Raw genomic sequence first — 16042 nt, forward strand, 5'->3', positions numbered from 1 at the left:
TTCTTCTCTTATCTCTAATCTGCTCACTGAAAAAATTGCTTCCAGCAACCCTTCAAAAGTCACTTCAAAGTTATCACTGCTAAGAGGGAAGAGATGCAATCCTGTTCCCGGGCTGTTGCAATCAATGCTCTCCAGTGTGTTTTGGAGACAGCCACACAGGTGTCGCCGGCACGCAGCACACCTGGCTCTTCCCTGGCTGGGGCTGGGATCTTCACTGTGCTCCTTCAGCCAGAGGTACAGCAAGACAGTTGTGAATCCTTGTTAAATCATTTCAGTTATCTAAACCATTAGAATCCAGCCTTGAAGAAGACATTGGAGGCTTCTGCTCCAGCTCTGGACCATAAGTGATGGGCAGACATGGGCAGACTGAAACCTGTGAAATAGGAGAGCTGACCAACGGAAATAAACCCAATTTCAAGTCAATTCTACTTCCCCACTGAGAATTCCCACTTTAGAAAGGAGATGGTGGAGCCCAGTTCTGCTGTCCAACACTGGGACAGTGCCAGCTCTTTTGTAGTAACAGCTCTCCCATAACCCAACCACCCCTGAATAAAAGGTTTCCAGACCCTGTGTCTCCAGACTGCACCTGGCTAGAGGAATGGTGATGCACCCTTGGCTTACCCAACCATCCCTGGGATCAGGGCACCCCGGCCTAAACAAGCCCAGTACTCACCTGCCACCCCACAGCACCATACCTCCCCACACCACCTCCACTCTTGCCCACAGCTCAAGAGAATCCTAGAGCAGCCTCTTACACTCCCTGCAGTCCCTCCCCAGGGCATGAGGGTACAGATTCAGGGAGAAGGCACAGCAAGCATCTGCACCCATTAGATTTTGAAACTCCCTTTCAACTAGCTGGCCACAAAACTTTTTAAAACTTTGAAGCCAAGGTGTCAGGAATGAACAAACTGGGCCTGTGTGTTCATGAATGAGCCCTGCTGCTGGTAATAAGCGAGGTTTTCTCCCTCAAAGCATGAGATTTACAGAAGTTCCCTTAAGAACATCCTGTACCTTAAGTCAACCTACTGCCAAGGCCTCCCTGACAGCCAGCTCTTCTTTAGGCAGTTTTACTCCTGTACCAGACTAACTGTAATTTTTCTATAATTACTGAGGGTTTGGGGAAGGTGTTTGCTGGCCTGACCTAGTCTGGATTAACCCTGCCATGATGTTCAGACAGAGCAGAGCACCCAGATGCCTCCTCTCCCGCCAGGAACCAGGCAGCAGGTTTCAGCCACGCTGGTGACCCTTCATCAACAGCACATGCAGAGCAGTGAGCACAAGGGGAGCAGCACAAAGTACTCACGTAGATGGGTCATAGGCACTTCAACACCTCCACACAGCAGCCCAGGCATCAGTGTTATGGGGATCTGTCACCCAGCTCAGACCATGGAGCACAGTGACAAGCCCAGACGCACAGCACAGCCTACCCTGTGTGGGTGCAGCTGTGCCCTCCCACAGCCCATCAAAGGCCACCTCCATCCCCCAGGGTTTGATCTTCTCCAGCACAAGCTCATTTGCTGTTGTGCATGTTGTCCCTAGCCCCCCTGGGAGCTTCAGCTGCAAGAGCAGCTGAGGTCAAGTGACACAATTTGGACGCTACCCAAGTGAGGAGTAAGCAACTTGACTTTGAGAAATCAAAGCATTGGTGAGATTACTGGCTCCGTTTCATCTTTTTTACTATCAGCGTAGAGGTAAGACAGCCTACAGGTTCATAAATTCAGATTTACTTGCTCATGGAAGAAGATAAATACACTCTCCCTGCTTAAACTCTTCCTGAGCAACAGTCTCCATAAACACTTTGCCCAGTCCTCAGCAACAACCCCCCCCGTCCTCCCCAAAAACCAAATATATGCCAGAAAAATCAGAAGGACAAACTGTATTTTAATTGTTCATTGGTGTCCCTCCCCATGCAGAAGGATGGAACAAGATGGACTTTAAGGTCCCTTCCAGACCAAACTGTTCTGTGAGTGACCAGCAAGAGGTTCTGTCTCCCTCCTTTGGCATTGCCTGCCACCCCTGCCTGTGCTGGAGAACACTCCCAAAAAGAGGTCCAAGGGTGTGTGGGAGCACAGCAAGCAGCCTTGGGAAGGCAGGCTGCAGGCTGCCAGCCCCTGCATTTCTTTGCAGCACCAAGGAACCGCAGCAGGATAGCTGGGGACAGCTTCCCCTCAGCCCAAACCTGACCCGAAGTTACACACTACACCCACAGCCCCAGCAGGACAGAAAACATATGTGAAACGAGAACAGTGTAATTAGCTGGTTCCCAGAAGATCTAATGATGCTCATTTAAAGGCCTGACGACACGGAGATCGCTGTCATCACACAGCCAAGGTCTCTGAGCACCCCGGACTCCGGCAGGTGCCCGGAGCTCCGCATCGGGCCTGCACAGGAATGTGTCAGCCCGGCAGCAGCAGGGCTGAACATCACGAGCATGGCTCAGCCAGCAATCCTGAGGCTGTTAATGAACTAGAAATAATTAGGCAGCGGTGGAGGCGGGGGCAGGTGCACAGGCACAGCCCCATGGATCCATCCTGCCACTTAGGAACCCCAAACCTTCTGCTAATGCCGCTGCCGGGCTCGGCTCGCTCTGGGCCCTGACAAACGGGCCCCCTCCGACGGGAAGGACTCCGGCCGGTGAGAAAGCCCCTGGCCCCCGCTGCCAGGGTCCGCCTGCCCCCCGACCCTGTGATCTCCGGGGAACGACCCCCAAGAGCGGACGGGACAGGACGGTTCTGGCCACGGCCTTCCAGGCCCGGCTGGGGCCGGTTCCCGGGGTAGTGCCGGAGGTGGGCGGCTTGTGCCTCTCACGGTGGTCCGGGCGTCGCCGCTGCCCCTCGCAGCTCCGAGACTCCCGAGGACAGAGACGGGGGAGCCCCACGCCGGTGTCCCTGCGGAACCATCCCAGGTCCGGGGGAGAAGGGGGGAAGGGAAGCAGCAGTCTGACGGGACCATGCGGTGTCTGGGGGGGTGAAAGGGGGGGGGCGCACTCCGGGGAGGGGGGCGGGCTGGACCGAACCACTCCGAGCGCCCCGCAGGGGGGCCCGGCCGGGGTTACGGCTGGGCTGAACCACAGCGAGCCGGCGGGACACGGGGGACACGCCGGGGCCCGGCCGGGTGCGGGACAGCCAGGGGCGGCCCCCGGTGCTCGCGGCGCGTTACCTCCTGACGCGTCCGGTCCCCCTACGCCGGCCTCCGGAGTGATTGCACCGGCACTCGCCGCGGCCGAGCCCTCCGCCTCCTCAGGCACCTCCAGCTCCATAGCGGCTGCGGGCAGGCGCAGCCCCGGGGCAAGACAGGCCCCGGACAGGCCAGCGCCCGCCGCCGCGCTCCTCCCGGGTACCGGCCGCGGCGCGGGGGACCCTGGGAGCGCCGCGGACCATAGAACGCGGGTGGCGCTGCGGTCAGACACGCCCCGAATAGTGCCGGAAGCACAGCGGGGCTTTTCCGCCGGAGTTAATTGCAATGCGGCGAAGGGCTATCGCGATAACTGGCGGGCTGTGGGATTCGACGGGGGCGGGGAGGGACAAGGGAGGCCACAGCAGCTCCCGCCGATCTCTCACGGTGCGGCGGCCGCGACACCTCCGGTGGAGGGGGAAATACCACAGGGTCGGGGGACGGGGCCTGCGGTCACCATGGCACCGGGGCGGGGCTCCGCGGGGGGCGGGGCCTGCCTGCCAGTTGCTAGGGCAGTGGAGGAGGGGCTCCCGGGGGCGGGAAGTCTGCCGGTCGCCATGGTAGCGGGGGCGTGACCTGTGGGTACCCATGACGGCGGCAAGCGGAGGGGCGGGGCTCCGTCGGGGACATGGCCCGCCCAGCGCTGCAGAGCGCGTACCTCCTGTCCCGGTTCCCACCGCGTTGCACCGGCCCGACCGGGGCCCTCCGGGAGTCTTTCCGGTGGCGGGTGGTGCCTACCCGCCCCGTGCTCCCCCCCCAATATTGTCTCCGAGAGCTTCTGGTAGCCGCACAACCCGCCGGGCTGGATCGGGCCTGCGGTGCACCGGGACCCGGACACGCTCCCTCCTCCCTGCGCGGCCCCGGCGCCGTTCAGCGCCGCCGATTCTCAGCCCAAGCCGGGGTCCGGCTCTTCCCGGCCCCGCGGCACCATCTAGTGGCGCCGCTCGGCCCGGGTCAGCCCCGGGGCGCGGGTCAGCCCGGGCCGGCCCCGCCGGTTCTCGGAGCCCCGGGGCCACGCGTGCCCCGGATGGGTAGCCGCTGCTGGGAGGCAACGCCGGGGCCGCCGGCACTAATGAGGCTGCTCGGCGGCGCCGGCCCCCGCCTGCGGGGCTCCCGACTGTGGCTGGTCCTAGGGAGCCACTCCAGGCTCCCCGCGGGGCTCGGGCGGGAGCAGCTGGTGCCGAGGAGCGAGCGGAGGGGCAGGCAGCCGCATGGCTCCGGCTCCGGGCTGGCGGCTGCGGGCCGGGGGCTTCCGCAGAAACTGGTCCCCCCACGCTGCTTCGGCTCTGGGCTGGGAGCGGTACCGGCCCCGGCGGGAGGCGGAGAAGCGCGGCGTGGACCTGATCGCTGTCACCGCCGGAAAGCGGCCCCGCGGGACGAGGGATGACGGGGGCCTGGTCCTCAGGTGCGGACAGGGGCAAGGGAAGGGGAGGAGAGGGGGCAGCAGCCATCACCAGCTTCCCCCACACCTCCCAGTACAGGGATCCCCAAGGCTGGCCCCCGTGTCTGTCCCCTCTTGGGACGATGGGTAATGCTGGGAGGGCTTGGGAGTCTGGGACAGAGTCCCACCGCTTCCCTGGACAGGACAAGGATTGGGGCAGAGGAACCCCTGCCTGCAGGCACCGCCACCGCCAGCCTCCTGTGAGCCTCTCCCGGTGCACCGCTGGTACGGCGATGAGTGCAGGTGGCTGAGCCACCATCACGGTGGAGGACACCAGGGACAGCCCTCCGGGAGACCTGCTGTGCCCGGGAAGCTGCCCCCGCAACCCCCTTCCTGCTCTTTCCCCGCTGCAGGCAGAGTCTGGGCCACAAAGGGTTACGCAAGGCACCCTGGAGTGACACCACTGCCACCAGCCCGGGAGCTCAGCTCCTTCCTGGTCGGATCCCAGGCTCGGTGAGTGCCTAATTCCATTCCCCGGGATGTCAGCCCTGCTTTCTGGCTTTCAGCCGTGCTTTTACCTGGGGAACTAGCCATGCTTTGTCCCTCCCTGGCTGGCTCCAGGACCTAGTGACCCTCCTGGAGCTCTGCCCCATAGCAGGGACATACCACGGAGGATCGGAGCTCCTCGCCCCAGGGCTGGAGGACGTGCCTCTCTGCTGCCGGTTTACACTCGGTCCAGAGCAGCCCTTCCAGAGACCTTTCCCCAGAGCAGGTGGTTGGGATCAGCCCATCCCTATTTGGGTGGGGCTGGGATAGAGCAGCCTCTGGAGGGATCCGGGACCTCAGTACTGCATGGCCAGGACCAGACAAGGGACGAGTGGTACTGGCTGAGAGCAGGTACCTCGCTGATCCCAGGAAGGCTTTGAGGTTGTCAGGATGAGGAGCCCTATCAGGGAAAGGGGGTTCGGAAACACTATGGGTCGTGGGGTTGGCTGTGTGCACGGCTGGGGTGGACTGTGTGTGTCACTTTCCGATAAAGGACCCCCTGACTCGTTGCTGTCCCCATGGAGGGCGTTGTTGGGGGCGTCACCCGAGGCCAGGTACTGAACTGGGGACCTGGCCGTAGGTTGAGTGCTCCAGCAGAGCTTGCCTTTGTTTGGCTTCAAACCCCTGGGAGGTTGTGCCAGGGTACATGTGTGGGGCGGTGTGGGGCTCCCAGGGCTGCCGGTGTCCGGTGCTGGGTGTGTCGCACTGGGCCGTGGTCAGCTCTGCCCAGATACTGCCTCTCCCTGCGGGGCCATTCCAGCTGCGGGCTGGTTTCTGTCGGAAACCGGCTCAGCCGGCTCCTCCTGCTGCCAGCCTCGGCCTTTGGCTGGTGCAGGCCCTACGCCAGGTCTTGAGGGGAGACTGGGGACAGGGACGGGGCTTGGTGGCACCGTAGGCATGCTGCCTGTGCCGCTGGAGCTGCTGCTATCCCCATGCTGCTCCAGCCACTGCCTGGAGAGAGCAACGGGCAGCAGTGGAAGACAAGTTTGTGGCAGCACGGTGGGACGGTAGTGGGAGCCAGCTGCAGACAGTGAGGGGCTGTATTGGGTGGCATCAGGGGTGGCTCTAACACAGCAGATGTCACCACCCTAGGGAGGGGGATGATCTGGCTGCTCCAGGTTGGTCTCTCTTGGACCTATAGCTCACACCGTGTCACCTGCAGGTGACCAGGGAGCACAAACAACACTGGTGACACAGCTGAAACCACCCCAATGCCACTCTGGGAGTTCCTGTTCGTTATCAACTTTCCCAGTGCCAGGGCAGTGGGTGCTGCCACACTGGGGTCCTGCCCAGCCCCAGCTACCCCCTGGGCCCACGTGTCCCTGGGTGGCAGGGAGGCACTCAGGCTGGTTTCGGCAGCTGGTGACGCAGAGGGGACTCTGCCCTCCACACCCGTGGCTGCAGCCTGCCTGTCAGGTGAATGATTACCCCAGGCCTCCCCCAGCCCTTCTTGGGCTGCAGTGAGCTGGGTCTCTTTTCAGGCTGGTCTCATTTTGGGGGCAGCCCCAGCTGTCTCAGCTCTGCTTCAGCCGGGGCTGCCCACAGGATGTCCTTGTGCCAGGGCTGTGCTGCCTCGCTTGCCCAGGGCTGGCTGCCCACTGCCACATCCCTGATGTGGCTTCACCCCGGCATTGCCCTTGAGGTGTCTCTGTGCCACCAAAGCTGCCCCGTGGCCAATTTGCAAAGGGCTTGTGGAGGTTTTGAGCTCCCTGTGGCACCAATGTGGGCATCCCTCGCAGGGCTGAGGGTGGCTGAGCTGTGTTGGGGGCTGTTAGGAATGAGCACAGCCCCAGCACAGCCACTCCAGAGCCCTCAGACACCATGGCCATGTGGTGCCATGGGAACTGAGGGCGTGCAGTTTGGAGAAGGGTGCTCAGGGGACCTCACTGCTTTCCCCAAAGGAGATTGTAGTGAGGTGGGATCAGCCTCTTCTCCCAAGTGTCAGGACCAGAGGGAAATGGCCTCAAACTGCACCAATGGAGGTTCAGATTAGATGCTAGATAATTTTTTTCACTGAAAGAGTGGTCAGGCAATGAAATAAGTTGTTCAGAGAGGTGCTGGAGTGTCACCAACATGTTTTATGAAAAGTCCTTTCCTTAGGATTTTTTCCCTCCTGAGAAACTGAGAGGCCTCAGGAACAAACTGTAAACAATTCTTATCTGCTGCTGTGGAATGCAACAGGGGGAATCTGTGATTGGCCTCATCAGGCTGTTTCCAATTAAGAGCCAATCACAGATCACCTGTCTGGCCGGCCTCAGTCTGAGACAAGACTTTGTTATGTCATTCCTTTTCTATTCTTAGTTAGCCTTCTAGTGAAATCCTTTCCTCTATTCTTTTAGTATAGTTTTAATATATTATCTATCATATAATAATAAATCAAGCCTTCAGAAACATGGAGTCAACTTTCTCGTCTCTTCCCTCATCCTGGAACCCTTGTGGTAACTACCACTGGAATCATCATCCCTGGAAGCATTCAAGAGACATCTGGATGGGACACTTGGGGACATGGTTTAGGGGTGATTATGGTGGTGTTGGAATGACAGTTGGATTTGATGATCTTGAAGGCCTCTTCCTGCTTTGATGATTTTGTGATTCTGTGAGGCCCTGAACAAAGTGGCCTGTCCTTGTCCCACCCCACGGGAACTGGTCCTGCTGTCTCCCACCATCTTGGGAACCCATGTCTCTCTGGGTTTATGCTGACATTACCTAAAGGGAATCAGGAGCTGGTGGAGATTCCTGGGACCATCCCAGAAGTTTCAGCCTGAAAGGGACATTATTCTGTCAGTCAGGCCTGTCTGCCTTAGGTGGAAAACATTGGATTTGGGGAAAACCCAGAGAAATCAAATGGTGAAACTGGGGCAGTGGTGCTACCAAACCAGCTGGCAGAGCTGCCAAAGCCCAGAGTGGCTGGACAGGCACTAAAACACCATCCAAGGCGTGCCAGCTCCAGGAAGACAGAGGGGAGTCAGACCACGAAGATGGCATGGATAGTGGATCCCAGCCATGGAGATGAGTCCAGTGTGAAATCCCCCCTTCCATGGACTCATGTCTGCAGGGATGGAGATGGATCCCCAGGAAGTGATGTCGTGGTGCACAGAGGCAGCTCTGGGCTCAGAGCCATGCAGGGTTAGCTGGGCTGTGCCATAGCTGCCAGTCCCAGGGTCCTGGCCCTGTGGGGCTCTGTCCCCTGTAGCCTCACAGTCCTTGGTGCTTATGGCTCAGTTTTGCTGCTGCTCTTTGTTGCAGCCTGATGTTGGATTGAGGAAGGGGCCGGCAGCTGCGAAGAGGAGTCGGAGCCGTTCAGAGCCCCCCAGCCGTCCGCCTGCCGCTGAGACCCTCCCCAGCTTGTGCTGGTGGGTGCCCACCATGGAGGAGATGGTGATCTGGGAGCAGCACACGGTGACACTGAGCAAGGTGAGTGTCTCCTGGGGTGACCCCACCGCGGGAGGGGATGGTCTGTGGGGTCAATTCTGCCTGACCCCCTTCTGCCCACGCCCACCAGGACCCTCACTGGGGCTTTGGATTTGCTGTCTCCGGAGGCTGTGATCGTCCCAACAGGACAACCGGGGACACAGCGGTGTTTGTTTCAGATGTGGTGTCTCGGGGACCGGCAATGGGTCAGCTCCAGTGAGTGCACGGGGACATGGGGCCAGAGGGGGGTGGTCGCTGCCAGCAAGGGTGGGAAGGATAGAGAATCGTTCCTGCTGGGACAGGGCCAGCACCACTGTTGCCCTGCCTGGCTGGAATGGGATCCCTTGGGGTACACTCACCACCCCACCAGCTCCCTGGGCTGGGAGCTGTGCCTGGGACAGCGTCTCAGCTGCAGTTTCCCTCCCAGGAAGAAGGATCACATTGTGATGGTGAATGGCCTTTCCATGGAGAACGTCCCATCCTCTGTTGCCATCCAGACACTTAAAACCTGTGGCAAGATCGCCAACATTGTGAGTGTGCTCTATGGTGGGATGGGGGCTGGCATCATGCCCATACTGGTGTGTTGTAATTGCACTAAATACTTTATTTAGTTGTTGTTTTGCACTGGGTGATGGGAAATTTTTACTGAGTATGTTAGATCACGTGGATTTTTTTTCCCTTCCCCCATCACGTGGTCTCTCCCTCACACACCCCTCCTGTTATACACACCTGGTGGTCTGTCCCATGGGTACCACTCCCCTCGCCCCTCCCCAATGGCATCCCATTGGTCGCGGTCCTCTGTCCCCGCCCCCATCCTTGGGTATAAAACTGCACTGCAAGGGTTACCTTCCCTCCCCTTCCCTCCCTTCTGCCTGGTTAGTTGCCGTCACCAGAAGTATCCTGTCCCAAGCCAAAAGACAGGATACTCGTCCCCACGTGGAGAAAAGAGCTTCTCGGCTCTTACTTTCGTCTATGCAAGTCCGTGCGGGCTAGAGTCTGAGTTAGCTGGATTTGGACTCATACAAAGCTCAGAAACCCACGGATTATTGCACTGGCCTGTCCCCATCCCAGATCCCCTGTGCACATGTGCCCAAGGTTTGGGGCTTGGGAATTACTGCAGGGACATCTCCTGGCAGACACAGCTGTACTCACCATCCTCTTCTGCTCACTGTGCACCTGCAGACACTGAAAAGACCAAAGAAGATTTACCTCCCTGTGAGCAAGAGCAGCCCTGGGTCCCCTGCTGTTCCCCGACACTATGACTCAGATGAGGAGTACAGGCTGCACCGCTCCCGGGATGACCTGGATCACAGCCAGGGCTACGATGGGGACTCGTCCAGCGAGAGGAGCTCTGGTCACCAGCAGGATGACCGTCGCCACCACAAGCTGGTGTCACGGAGCCGGAGGCGGAGCCAGGACAGCAGCCACTGGATGCAGAGTGGCTCAGATCGGAGAGGCCAGGGCCAACATTGCTCCTTTGGCCAGGATGGGGACACCAACGGGCTGGCCCTGGTGTCGGGCTTCAAGCGGCTGCCTTGCCAGGATGTGCCCATGAAGCCCATCACCTCAGTCCTGGTGAAACAGAAGCAGAATGAGGGTGAGGCCTTCCTGCTCCTGCTGTCCCTGGGTCTTGTTGTGTGATTTCTGGCCATGCCTTCCCCCAGGGAGGAGATGATAGCTGGGTGGGTGCCAGGGCCTGGCTGCAGCACGGGGACAGTGCATGCCATGCTGGATGCACTAAACCTCCTCCCCTCAGCTGGGGGCTACAGAGCTCAGCTTTGTAGCTTGCCAGTACCCCAAGGGGAGCTAGGGCTTGTGGGGGTAGTGCTGAGCGAGGACCTGGAGGGGGTCTTGCATCTGCCTGACTCTGCTACCATCATGGCTCTCTCTTGTGCAGAGTATGGCCTGAAGCTGGGGAGTCAGCTTTTCATCAAGCACATAGTGGAGAGTGGGCTGGCAGCCAAGGACAACTCCTTGCAGGAGGGAGATCTCATCCTGAAGGTATGGGGGCCCTGGGGTGCAGGGCACTCATTGGGAGTCTCATCTGCCCCTCTTTGGAGGGCTTGTCCCTGGCTGGTGTCACTGCCAGGGCCCAGCCACAGCCATGCTGGAGGCAGTTCTGCCTGTGCCCACTTTCTGCCCCAGCCCCCCTGGCTGTCCTAGGGATCAGCTCCCTGCTGCCAGGGCTGGTGGCATGTCCTGCTGGCACAGTGGGGTCGTGTTCACCCCACTGTCCCCACAGTGTGTGGTTCCCCACTGCGTGTCCGTGTCCCCACTGGATGACAGTCACAGGTGTTTGTCAGATGAAACAATGCCTAAAGTATTTGGGGAGGAGGAAAAAGGAGGGAGGGAGAACCTTTGTTTGCACACCTCGTCCAGGCAGACCTGTGGCTGCTGGGATCTGGTGCCACAGTGACTCTGGGGTGAACAGAAGGGATTACATCCCACAGTCGGTTGGGAAAAGCAGCTACCACTCAGGGAGATCTCAGCCCTGGGGCCTGATTCCCTGCATCAGGCAAGGGCATGGAAGGACAGTGCTAGGCCCAGGGTGAAGGTAAACTGAGGTTCAGGTTTCTGAGGGGTCCTGCAATCCTGCCTGTAGGCAGAGCCCCAGGCAAGTAGAAGTGGGTGTTAACAAACCATGCTTATGTTTCCTCTGTCCAAAATGAGGTTACATTGGGAAACAGCCAGGAACAGGGACACAGAGTAGGTGAAGCTGCAGGAGCTAGGGCTGGCCTGGAGGAGCTGGGAAGGGACCAGGAAGATGGCAGTCAGAGTATCCCATCCCCGTGGGGTGTTCCTGGGGGTGACTGTCCCAGGAGCAGGTGCCCTAAGGCCTCCCACTCTGCCCCTCCAGATCAATGGGGTAGCCAGCCAGGACATGTCCTTGGCTGAAACCCAGCAGCTCATTGAGCAGACAGAGGGGATCCTGACCCTGCTCATCCTCCGTGACCACCGGCAGTTCCTGGTCAACATCCCTGACGTTGACAGCCAGAGCGACAGCTCCCAGATGGACGGTGAGAGGACACGGTGGTGAGGCCAGGGTCAGTCACACACCATGGGGGCTGCATGGCCACTGCTGCGTCTCCCTTCCTGTGCCTGCAGATATCTCAGACATCGACTCTGAGCTGTCCCATACGCCATCTCCAGAGCCCTCCCCACGATCTCCAGCTGCTGCCAGGACAAAATCACCGTAAGGGCCACACTGTCCCCATGAGCCCCTCTGTCCCGTGGCAGATCCTTCTGTGTTCTCCACCTGTCTGGGCATGCTGGTTCTCCATTCCTAAGCCAGTATCTGTGGAGGTGCCCAGCTTTGCTCTGCTGTCTCCACTGCCCACATGCCCTGCCTAAATCCTGCTCAACCATCTTCCAGGGAGAGGAGACGATCGAACAGGGAGCCTGTGGCCAAGGTGACTGTAGCTGATGCTCAGGGCCCAGGTGAGTGGGCACTGGGGGGGCTCCAGGCTCCTGTGCATCTCCACTGCCCAAAGCCCCAGCAGACCCATGCCAGGGCTCTCTGTGCCTCGGCACAGCCGCTGCTGCTCCTAGACCAGCTCTCCTTCCTGCAGACCTTCTGGAAGCCATGGAGCGGGATGGGCACAGCCCCCACACCAGCCTCACTGCCCGAGCTACCCACAAGGATGGGTATGTCTGCAAGAGGCAAGGGGAATGGCTGGGGGACATGAGGAGCTGCTGTGTCACAGGGTTGGGGTGACAGGGTCAGTGCCTCCCTGTCCTGTCCTTGCATGTCACCACTGGGCTGACTGTACTTCCCTGTGGCAGGTACAGCACCAGCTCCAGGGTCGTGCAGTTTGTGAAGGCCAAGAGTGTGGGGCTACGGCTGACGGGTGGGAATGATGTGGGCATCTTCGTGTCGAGCGTGCAGGAGGGGAGCCTAGCTGACAGCCAGGGTGTTCGGGAAGGTGACCAGATCCTGCAGGTACCTGAGGCTGAAAATGCTCCATATGCTGCTGCACCTGGACTGCTCCCAGCACTTTAGGGTCCAAAATGTCCCCAGGGTGTCACCTCCAGGGTGACAGGGACCACTTCCCTTTCCCACTCTGCCCTGGGCGCTGCTGTCCCTGGGTCCCCTGCTGGTGCCCATGCCCTCTGTCCTGCTGGCAGGACCATGTCCAAGTGCTTTTCTGTGGCAGGTGAATGACACCAGTTTCCGGAACGTGACCCGTGAGGAGGCTGTGGAATATCTTATGGCCCTGCCCCCGGGCGAGGAGGTCACGCTGTGGATCCAGAGCAAGCAGGACAGTGAGTGGTGACCAGGCTCATCCTGGGCTTGTGCCTCTCCATCCTCTGTCTCTTCTGGGCAAGCATCAGGCCTGCTGGACTTGCCATGGCCCTTCCTGTCCCTTCAGGGTGATCCTTCTTCCCCTCCTCCTTCTCCTCCAGAATGCTGATGGGAGGGGACCAGACCATCCCAGCCCTGTTTGTGCCTTGGCTTCCTGTAACATAGGGGCTTTCTGGAGAGAAACTGGCCTCTCCATGGCTCAGCCTAGAGAGGCCAGTATGTGCTGGCAAGTCAGATCTTACTGTCCCCAGCATGCCTGAGAGTGCCATGAGAGGAAAAGGAAAACCCTTTCCTAATACCCTTCTTAGCAGCAAGGGCTACTGTGGAGCCTCCGAGCCAGCCTAGTTCCTTCCCAAATTTCTCCAGCATCTTCTTCCTCAGCCATCTCCCCTGATGGTCCCTCTTGCCCTGGGCTTCAGTTTACAGGAAGATGGTCTCGTCCAACGTGGGTGACTCGTTCTACATCCGGACACACTTTGACTTTGAGAGGGATACGCCGTCAGGGCTCAGCTTTGTCCGTGGGGATGTTTTCCATGTGCTGGACACCATGTACCGGGGCAGGCTGGGGAGCTGGCTGGCTGTGCGCATGGGCAGAGACCTGCAGGAGCTGGAAAAGGGCATCATCCCCAACCGGAGCAGGTAGGGATGGAGCCAGGAACAGCCCCTAGACAAGCTGAACCAGAGAAGGCTCCCAAGTGAGCCAGGGACATGGATGGTGGGCTCAGTGAGAGGCAGGGCGAGGGCTGGTGGGACAGTGGTGGGAAGCAGGACCTGGTGAAATCCCTTCTCAGGGTGGTGAGGCAGCTGACCCTCAAGTTGTCCAAAGTCCAAGAGAGAGAAGTCTAGCATGGCCTCACCTGGCTGTGCCACCGAGCAAAGGTGCCAGCTTCTCCTGACCTGCTCCTCAAACCGAGAGGCTGCAGGTCCTGAGCCCTCTCCTCTCCCAGGGCCGAGCAGATTGCCAGCCTGGAGTCGGTGCTGAAAGCCACATCTGGTGCCAACCCCTCCAGGGCAAGGGCTGAGTTTTGGAAGCTGCGGGGCTTGCGGGGAGCCAAGAAGATGCTGCGGAAGAGCCGGGAAGACCTGTCTGCCCTCACAAAGCAGGGGCGCTACCCACCCTATGAGAGGGTGGTCCTCAAGGAAGGTGGGCACCAGGACAGCCTGACCTACCTTGGGGACATGGCTCCTGGGGCTGCCCTGCTGTGGATGCTGATGGGCCCTCCTCTCCTGGGAGGAGCAGGACTAGTTGCAGGCCTGTGGGCACCATGGAGCAGGGCTGGGTGCTTGGGTGCTGGGAGCTCTGCCCTTGCCCCCAGCCACCCTAAGCACCTCTGTTCTCCCACAGCCAGCTTCAAGCGGCCAGTGGTGATCCTGGGCCCCATCGCAGACATCGCTGTGCAGAAGCTGAGCAGGGAGCTGCCCGAGCTGTTCGAAATTGCCCGTAAGTGCCCCCATGCTGGGGAAAAAATGATATCTAGCAGCCAGGCCCTGTGAAAGTTCTTTACCTTGGCTCCCTCCCTATGACACCCCAACACCTTCCTGGGCTAATTCGCCTTTTCCCCTCCTCTCCCTGAGGGACACAGCCCTGGGGCTGGGCACAGCCATGCCCAGCCTAGGGCTGTCAGAGGTGCAGCCCCTCTCATGCCCCATCTCTGTGTCCTGCAGCGAGCGTGCCCCGAGATGGGGCATCGTCCAAGGTCATCAAGCTGGACTCGGTGCGGCAGATCGCAGAAAAGGTGAGACCTTTGCCATGTCCTTGGAGCCAGCTGGAGCCTGTGGAAGGCCCATGGCCCTCATCCCTGCTCCCAGCAGGGCTGATGGCTGTGCCCTGCCCCAGAACAAGCACGCCTTGCTGGACATCACGCCCTCGGCTGTAGAGCGCCTCAATTATGTGCAGTACTACCCAGTGGTGGTGTTCTGCGAGCCCGAGAGCCACCAGGGCATCAAGGCCATGCGGCAGTGGCTGGCGCCCGACTCCAGGAAGAGCTCCCGGCGCCTCTATGCCCAGGCTAACAAGATGAAGAAGTATTGCAGCCACCTCTTCACAGCCACCATCAGCCTCAGTGGCAGTGGCAATGCATGGTATGAGCAGATCCAGGACATCGTAAAGACACAGCAAAGCCAGCCAGTCTGGACAACAGCAGAGCAGGTACAGGGCACTGGCTCTCCGTGGAGAGGCTTGGCCTCCTGGGGCTGCAGCCAGGCACGTGATGGGGCTGCACACGGGTGCCCCATGGCTGAGGTCCCATGTCTGTCATCCCCACCCCTCAGGCAGATGTAGCTACGGAGGACAGTCTGGAGCTGCTGAACCCACCAAGCACAGTGGCCTCAGGCTATCTGACATGTGACAGCCAAGCCAACAGCGATTACGAGGATACCACGGATGGGGAGGCGGGCGCCTACACTGATGGTGAGGCAGAGGATGCCTATGACCAGCCTGGGCTGGCCCGTTCCTCTGAGCCAGCACAGCTGGCCTCGAGCCAGAGCCTGGACTCCTCTGAGCCAACACAGCTGGCCCCAAGCCACAGCCAGAGTGAACAGGTGGGTTGTCCTAGACTGGTACAAGAGCCAGGTGCGGCAGAAGAGGGTGGCATGGTGCCTAGCTCTGGAGCATAACTCTCATTCTCATGGCATGGGCAGGGCGTCACCTTTGGCTGCTGCAGGGTCCAGCTGTGTGTCTATGCCCTGCTCTGGGTGTCTAGGGGCAAATGCCCCAGGTTGGGGCACAGCCCCTGTCCTGCCCCTGACCTCTCCCACCTCTTCTTCCCCAGGTGCCTGAACGGCCACAGCAGGGCAGGCGGTATGACAGCATCAGGTACCCTGTGCCCCGGTGTGGGGATGGCAGCTGCCCAGGGCTGGGGACAGTCCTAGAAGGGCCCTGTCCCTGGCACACAGAGCCATCACCGCCCTTCTGTTCCCTAGGGAATACGAGCATGAGGCAGTGAGGAGGAGGTTCACACGGGCCAGGGATGACTCAGACCAGGATGAAGGCTACGAGTGGGGTCCAGCCACAGATGTGTAGTGCCACAGCAGGCCTGTCCCTCCAGGCTAGCCCTCCCACAGCCCTGCACAACTGACAGCTCAGGTGCTGCCCCTGTGGCCAGGCTGGGCTGGGCCCAATCCTGCTATATGCTGCATCACCAAGTGCCTACACTACCACATGCCTCCTTCCTTTCTGGTCTCAGCCACTGCTACTGGAATAAAAGCAATGTTTGGATCAGGATCTG

The 16042-nt window shown here is 59.9% G+C and overlaps 2 protein-coding genes across 11 annotated transcripts in view; one reads left to right on the forward strand and one right to left on the reverse strand.

Annotated features, from left to right (window-relative positions):
• PIP5K1C (phosphatidylinositol-4-phosphate 5-kinase type 1 gamma) overlaps positions 1-3405 on the reverse strand; it is a 53415-nt gene extending 50010 nt beyond the window's left edge. For 5 of the 6 annotated variants that reach the window (XM_050986180.1, XM_050986179.1, XM_050986183.1 and 2 more), the window contains exon 1: positions 3160-3405. In XM_050986180.1, the coding sequence (XP_050842137.1) occupies positions 3160-3259 (100 nt within the window). In that variant the 5' untranslated portion in view covers positions 3260-3405. Of the gene's footprint in view, positions 1-1303; positions 1400-3159 lie in introns of those variants that run through there. The other variant, XM_050986182.1, reaches the window with a different exon arrangement.
• TJP3 (tight junction protein 3) lies at positions 2511-16038 on the forward strand. 5 transcript variants are annotated; one of them, XM_018921763.3, is made up of 21 exons: positions 2511-2905; positions 4969-5068; positions 8348-8515; positions 8604-8728; positions 8940-9042; positions 9695-10109; positions 10410-10513; positions 11370-11529; positions 11618-11705; positions 11886-11950; positions 12082-12157; positions 12296-12452; positions 12667-12775; positions 13235-13454; positions 13763-13959; positions 14161-14256; positions 14481-14551; positions 14653-14964; positions 15087-15356; positions 15587-15630; positions 15738-16038. In XM_018921763.3, the coding sequence occupies exons 3-21, from the start codon at positions 8468-8470 to the stop codon at positions 15835-15837; spliced, it is 2760 nt and encodes a 919-aa protein (XP_018777308.1). In that variant the 5' UTR covers positions 2511-2905; positions 4969-5068; positions 8348-8467; the 3' UTR covers positions 15838-16038. The 5 variants fall into 5 exon arrangements, with proteins under 5 accessions (XP_018777308.1, XP_018777305.1, XP_018777306.1 ...); XM_018921760.3 differs by lacking the exon at positions 2511-2905 and adding an exon at positions 4365-4579; XM_018921761.3 differs by lacking the exon at positions 2511-2905 and adding an exon at positions 4365-4579 and having other exon boundaries at positions 13826-13959.
• Positions 16039-16042: the final 4 nt, after the last annotated feature.

The sequence above is a fragment of the Serinus canaria genome, chromosome 28, assembly GCF_022539315.1.
Source record: "Serinus canaria isolate serCan28SL12 chromosome 28, serCan2020, whole genome shotgun sequence".
Classification (NCBI taxonomy): Eukaryota; Metazoa; Chordata; class Aves; order Passeriformes; family Fringillidae; genus Serinus; species Serinus canaria.

Excerpts from the sequence above, each read along its gene's own strand:
- TJP3 (XM_050986175.1), top strand. The coding sequence starts at position 4,386 with ATGGCTCCGGCTCCGGGCTGGCGGCTGCGGGCCGGGGGCTTCCGCAGA. Across the intron at positions 14,965-15,086 it reads TCTGGACAACAGCAGAGCAG|GCAGATGTAGCTACGGAGGA; the intron begins GTACAGGGCACT and ends CCCACCCCTCAG. Across the intron at positions 15,357-15,586 it reads GCCACAGCCAGAGTGAACAG|GTGCCTGAACGGCCACAGCA; the intron begins GTGGGTTGTCCT and ends CTTCTTCCCCAG.